Genomic DNA, 6,909 nt, shown 5'->3' with positions numbered 1-6,909 from the left:
TTTCCCTGGCACTTTCCCATTCCTTTTCTCCTCACTTCTCACCCTCATTTCTCCTGCTGTCTTGGACCAGAGCCTCTCTGTATTACCGATGCTTTTCCCGCTCTTCTCCATCCGCACCTCAGCTGAAGACACAGAGGGCTCCATAGAACTGGGCATGCCTAATAACCAGGGAAGGCTTGCGCTGCAAGAAGAATGCGTTTGCACCTTCTGAGCACCCCTCCCCTCTGCAGCTGCCTCCTGCCAGTCAGGCGATTCGATGTGCAGAGTGGCCCAATAAGACCCTGTCGCCTTCGCTGGGGACCCGCCTCTCCTTGCACCACCACCAATGAATGGTTGGCAGAGGTGGGACGCACCGTGTTCCCGCCTCTCCAGTTAAGGCCGCTGGTGTGAGCCCGGGCTCCGCGCGAGCGAGGGACCGGGGAAGGGACTGGCAGGTGTGGGCGCGGGGCCGCGCAGCCCGACGGCGGGAGTCACAGGCACTCAGTGCATGGGCCAGTGAGGACGCGCGGAGATCCCCGCGCCGCGGCGGAGGCGGAGCAGCGCAGGAGCTAGGCGCTGCCTGGCGACCCTGCGTCCGAGCGAGCGGAACCTTGCGCTTCGCCCGGGGACGGTCCGAAGTCCGAGCTATGGAAGAGGAGAAATATTTGCCTGAGCTGATGGCAGAGAAAGATAGCCTGGATCCATCTTTTGTGCACGCATCGCGCCTTTTGGCGGAAGGTAGGACCTGCCCCCTCCGATGGGCACGGGCCACCCGGCTGCCCATCTCGCCGCCAGCTGGGTTAGGGGAGTGAAGTTGGGGAGGGACGCCTGTCTCCACCTTCACAGAAACTGTCCCTCTGAATGAAGGTGCTCGCCTCACCCCTCGGGCAGACAGAGCCCGTTCTTGGAGTGGGCACCTATGCTCCTTCTCCTCCACGTCTTAATTTGTGGAAGACCAAAGCTGCGAGATCTACTGCCAGTGGAGATGTGGACCATTGATAGTCAGAGAAACCATAAAGTGTAACGCGGTCTGCAGGGACATATTCACGTCGCAGAGGGAAGGGAAATGAGTTTGGAAGTAAATGGTGATCAGTGTAGTGTTCTGAGAGCTTTGTATAGCTACAGATCAGCATTTTTTACTGCATTTGGGAAGTGATTTTGATACCCTTTGATCTAATTAGTCTTTCTTATGGAAAGTATTAGAATCAACCTAGATGTAAGTATGCATGTTCGTGTATGTATGTGAATGTCGCAAGCAGACGCGCAAGTGCTTGTAAATTTATTTGAAGTATGATGATTAGGTACTAGTTCCTAGGAACGCTCCTCAGTTGATCAACTGTTTTACCAAGTACGCATTTTCTTTTGTGTACTTGTACTGTTAAAGGAGATTCCATTCCCAGAGGAATATGTGTGTCTTGTCTTTTGCATTGCTTTGAAAGGTCGTCTAAAAAAAGACACGCACGCACGCACACACACACACAACTTCTGCATGGCAGAAATATTAACCAATTACTCCATTTATCATGAAATACTACCCTCAAAATGATAAAGATTCCTACAGTATCTGTAGTAATCTATACACACTTAAAAAAAAGTACAGACTTTTTGGATGAAGGCTTCATGAATAATGAATTGCTTCATCATCAAATTGGCTACAGTGCAGTTTTGTAGCTTGGGTTCTTATGGATTTAACTACAGTAAAACTAACCGTGACAACTTTTTCTTTCTCAGCCCCTCAGCGTTAAAAGAAATGCCATTTTTGAGACTTAGTTGTATGTGGAAAGATAAATTTTTCTACAACTCCATATATGATTCAGTAGGCATTAGGCTTATTTTAATATTTTATTGATGGATTATTATGTAGGATAACAATAAAGCATAAATTGTGTTCTATCTTTGCCTGGAAAAAATTTCTAATTAGAATATGGAATATATGATTGAAACAACTAAACTGTTTTTCAAGAAAAATGCGTTTTGTGAAGGATTTGCGGAGGGTAAAGTACAGTTGTGCTTACTAGTTTCTTGGCTACTGAATGGAAAAAAATAGAAATTAAAGTTGAGAATAAAAGTCAATTAAAAATTTTAAAACTACTGCAAAAATTAAGACCGCTAGGTAAAAATACTAGGAATATTGGAAATTAATGAAGCTATAAATGTTCAGGATTGTTCAAAAATGGCTTGAAAATGCAATTAAGCCTCTTCGAAAAGTTTATTTCAATATATTTTTCAGAAGTGTCTTCATTTAGCTAGTAATGTCTTAAAATGAAAAAAAAAAGTTACAAATTGATCTTTTTCTCCAACTTGCTAATCGGAGTTCTCTTTGGGACTGCATGCTCCATGATTAATTCATCAGTCATTAATGAGATTTATTGTACTTTTGAAAATTAAACTAAAGCAGTGCATAGGAGAAACTCTTAACAGAGTGCATAGATACTTCTGCAGCTGGTAAAACAGCCAGAGAAGGTTATGCACCTGGTTTCGTAACACTTTTTCTTTCCCAGGAACTTGATTTCATGATACCTGAGAAACCTGGTCGGATGTACCTTGTAATTTGATTTTTTCCCAGTAGGGGGAAGCATGTCCTGCTTTTGTAAAGAAGAGAAAAAGCACCTAAACAGAAGGGGACAGCATCTAAGTAAGAAACAAAGAGAGGTGCCCAGATTTCAGAGACATAAAGGGCAACAGAGGAAGTGATGATTAATTATCTTGGGGTTCACTATGACTTATGCCAAAAGGCGCATAGTGTTTAAATTACTTCTGTAGTTGTCTCCAGGGCTTTTATACCTACTTATTAGAGAATTTTTTTTTAAAGGAACACTGGTGGTGTGGTGGTTACAGTGCTGGGCTGCTAACCAAAAGGTTGGCTATTCAAACCCACCAACCACTCTTGGGGAGACAGGTGTGACAATCTGCTTCCGTAAAGGTTACAGCCTCCGAAACCCTGTCGAGCAATTCTGCTCTGCCTTATGGAGTTGCTAGTCGAATTGACTCTATGGCAATGCGTTTTTTATTAGAGTGTAAGGTGAGTGTACTCTGGACTCTCTAATAATTCTTAATGTACATTTTACATGATAGATCTTTCATTATCTTTCTAAAGGCTGTTTGCCAAGGTTTCCAGGTTTTGTTTCAGAGCTCCATAGAATATTGTTGAGATTTTATTTCTTATACCTGGAAATGCACTGATTGAAGGCAGTGGCTATAAATACACTTGACATAGATATTCGTTTGGAAGGAAGGTGCACACTGAAGTACATTTCAGCCAGTACTGTGCAGACAGTCTCAAGACTGAATGAGTAGTAAAACTGATCCAGATGATCCAGTTCTCTGGAATGATCTTCCAGAAGCCAGTCTGTATAAAGGCAGAGATGTAAACCAATGAGCTTTCAAAAAGATTTATCTTGCTTTTTGATTGGTAATCGGTGCTCGCTTGCAACTGCATCACTTAGAACTGAAGATCATGGAGTTAAAACTCTGATTTGTTATTTATCATTTTGTTTTAGTTTTTGGATTATTTCACTTGTTTCTGCTGTGTTTGCATTTTCAGTAGGAATGAATGATTCTGAGAAGAGCCCAAATATTTTATATATTTGATTATTGTTTAGGAGAGATCTTGAATAAAAGGATTTCAAGAGAGTTTATAATATGTTTGATTAATTAAAATACATTTTCTGTCATGATTGTGATATTAATTATACTTTTGTTATGGAAGATACTTTTGAATATGATAAAACGGAAAACTCAGCCTGATCCTTAAAGTTCCACTCAGCCTCTAAATTTGCTTGCCGGGTGAAATTAGATGAGGCTATTTATATCTCTGCCACTTCTGAAAAGTGCACTAAATTGTGAATCCAGATACCTGGATTTTAATTTTGCTTTTGCCTAAGCCAGATCTTGCAAAACTTCCCTTCCCTGGGCCCATCTTTCTTATCTCTGAAATGAAGGAGTTGGACTAGATGATCTATAAGTTTCTTCGCAGTGCTAAGTGCATGCTGGACTACTGCTGATGCAAGGGAATGGTGTTGGTGTATTTAGAATTAAAAAAAAAAAGTCAATGGTTGCACATTTCTGAAACTTTTTTCATTCCTTCCTAATTTGATGGTTGATGACACATTTAATGCACTAAAATGTAATTTGAGGTATGTATGTTATTTTGGGCACTGGGCACAGATTTATGTCTGTAAGTCTATTGAACTATTATCAAGGCTTGGGGCTATTAATGTTATTATGCAGTTAGGAATGCCTGTCTGCTGACACACATACACACACCACCACAACAAAGTTATGTGATTCCATTCTTTTAGGAGGGTTTTAAGATGGTTAATAAATTCTTGTCCAGGTGAGAATGTTTTGAGTTCTCTCATTGGCAAGACTTCCTAACCTGAATTCTTTACAAACATTGGTAATTCATCACTGTTTTGGTTTATTCTATCATAGGATAGAATCAAATATTGCAGCAGTTCAAATGGTTTTTTAGAAACCCTAGTTGCTATTTTCAAATCTTGGTGAACAGGTTAGCCTGTCATCTAGGATGGGCCTTTATGTTTGCAGATATAGACGAGCTCTTAAAAACATGAGGGAAATTGTGATTAATATTTGTTACAAATGCTGATTTATAGTGAACATAACTACATTTAAATTCCCATTAAGGATTGCTTTTGGATTTTGATTGTGTTCCTTAAAATATTTCCCATAAAGCTTAGTGAATTCCCAATTGAAGGAAAGTTCATTGGTATAATGTCTAAAACTAGGTTCTGATTTCAAGTAGTATTCATGACTCTTTTCAAATGATTTTTTTCTTATTAATGTAATCTAATTTTTTCTCCTGATAGAGGCAGGATAATCTTATTTATGTTTCTTAAATACAATAAAAATAGACCAAAACATTTAAATATAAATTATCTTTGATCTGCAGTAAAAACAATTTCATGTTATAGTGGAAAAATACTGGTGTAGCAATCATAACGCTTAGGATTGAGTGCTGACATTCCTACCTACTGTGAAATATGGGTTATATCATGTTTTTCCTCTCTGATGCTCAGTTCCTTCATCTATATAACAGGAAAAAGAATATCTACCTGGCAGGGTTCTTGTAAGATTAAAAAAAAATACTGCTTGTGAAAATACTATATGAATGTATGATGATGCTGTTAAGATTTTCCTTAAGATTTCAATGTCATTGTAGAATTAACCTCAATTTTCAAACTAGCATTTGTAAGAAAATAAGCACCAATTTACTGTTTGAATCACTCCTGGGTGAAATTTGTACTAAAAAGCCAAATTATGAAATAATTATTTTACATAAAAGTATTCCAGTGAGGGTTTTTAAAATGTCATGTTCCCTTAGTCCGTGGTTACTTAGCCTTTTATTTGAGCTTGATTAGCCCTGGCTCCTATTTCTTTCAAGGGTAGTTCCAAACTTCCTCAGACCTCCTCTTCATCCCAGATGTCCTTCACTCTCAATAGATGACTTCACTGTGTCTTTTTTTGAGGGAAGTGAATGTATCTCTTATGAAGTTCCCCAGCCGCCCATTGCCTAGAAACTTCCATACCTATCCTCACTATCTTTTCTTCCTAGAATACCAAATGCATTTGAGTCTCTTTGCTGCTCAAGGTTGACTTGTCAACCAATGTTCTTTTTATTTCCTATGGACTCATTCCACAGTTATATCCTTTCTTCTGTATCTTCAACTTCTTCATTACTATCTACTCTTTCTCTGTAGTAGTCCCTTAATGTGATCCAATCTGTCTTTCTTAAAATAAACAAAGAATACTTGCTTTACCTGCCAAAACTAATGAAAATAATCTCCCTTTTCACTGGTGATCTCTTCCTAACTTCTTGACTTCTCTTTTGGCTTCCTAGCACCACACAACACTGGTTTTACACTTCCTTCCTGACTGTTCCTCACACTCACTGTCATCCATCCCCAGCACACACAATGCTGTCAGAGTGATTCATCCAAATCAAAGTATGACTTTTTAAATAATCCCCGTTGCCTACATGATGAAATCCATAGTCCTTGACATTCTTACAGCATGCCTACCTTCTCGACTTATCTCTAGATTTCTGCATATCTCACATATACTTAACTGCTTGTAATCTACTCCCCCCACCAGCCCACCCCCATGCAAAGCTGGGTATGTGTGATATGTTTTCTTCTTCCCTAATTCCATAATGAACACTTTTAGGTCACTATACATACAACCAGCATTTTATAATTATCTGGTTATGTCTATCTCTCTCACTAGATGGTGAGCCCCTTGACGAGCAGATCTGAGTCTTTCTCATCTTTTTATAAACAGTGTGTATCACAGTTACTGGCATATGGTGGTGTTCAGTAGATACTTGAAAGGTTTTTCTCTTTTCTCCATCATACTTCAGCATCTGGCTCCTGTTGCCCTCCCTGCTGCCTCTTCTGTCCGTGACACACACCCAGCTTGCTTGTCTGTCCCCTCCTGTCTCTAAGGTTGTACTTGTTGGGACCTTGCTCTGGAATGCCCATCCCTATCTTCTTTCCCTAATTATAGTTTCAGCTCATCAAACAAAACCGAGTCTGTCACCTCCAGAATCTTTCCATAGTGGTTTCTTCATTCAACTCATTATGGATAAGTACAGTTCTGGTTTTCTTCTCAGGCATTTTACTACTATAACATTGCAACATAAACTAATTTTGAACTTGTCTGTCTCCTGTGCTAGACTCTGAGCTTCCACCACCTTATTATTTCCAGATGGAGGTGAAACTCCAGGCTCCCTGCTAGGGATTCTCTGATACCACTCTGGTTGGGAGGGGAGGGACACCATTAGAGGTGGGGAGGCTTCCTTCCTGCTGGATGATGATGAAAGTTCCAGTGCTAATGAGGCCTCCTCTGATGCCATGGTGTCAGGAAAGGGGGAAGATGCCTTGTTACCGCTTGACGAGAATGGAAGTCCAG

At 40.2% G+C, this 6,909-nt stretch overlaps 1 protein-coding gene across 1 annotated transcript in view; it reads left to right on the top strand.

Annotated features, from left to right (window-relative positions):
• The first annotated feature begins 626 nt into the window (after positions 1 to 626).
• Positions 627 to 6,909, top strand: part of KHDRBS2 (KH RNA binding domain containing, signal transduction associated 2) — a 638,752-nt gene continuing 632,469 nt past the window's right edge. The window contains exon 1 of the mRNA XM_003404411.3: positions 627 to 717. Coding sequence (XP_003404459.1) covers positions 627 to 717 — 91 coding nt within the window. The remainder of the gene's footprint in view (positions 718 to 6,909) is intronic.

This window comes from Loxodonta africana, chromosome 1 (genome assembly GCF_030014295.1).
Source record: "Loxodonta africana isolate mLoxAfr1 chromosome 1, mLoxAfr1.hap2, whole genome shotgun sequence".
Classification (NCBI taxonomy): Eukaryota; Metazoa; Chordata; class Mammalia; order Proboscidea; family Elephantidae; genus Loxodonta; species Loxodonta africana.
This window is presented reverse-complemented; position numbering and strand designations above follow the sequence as displayed.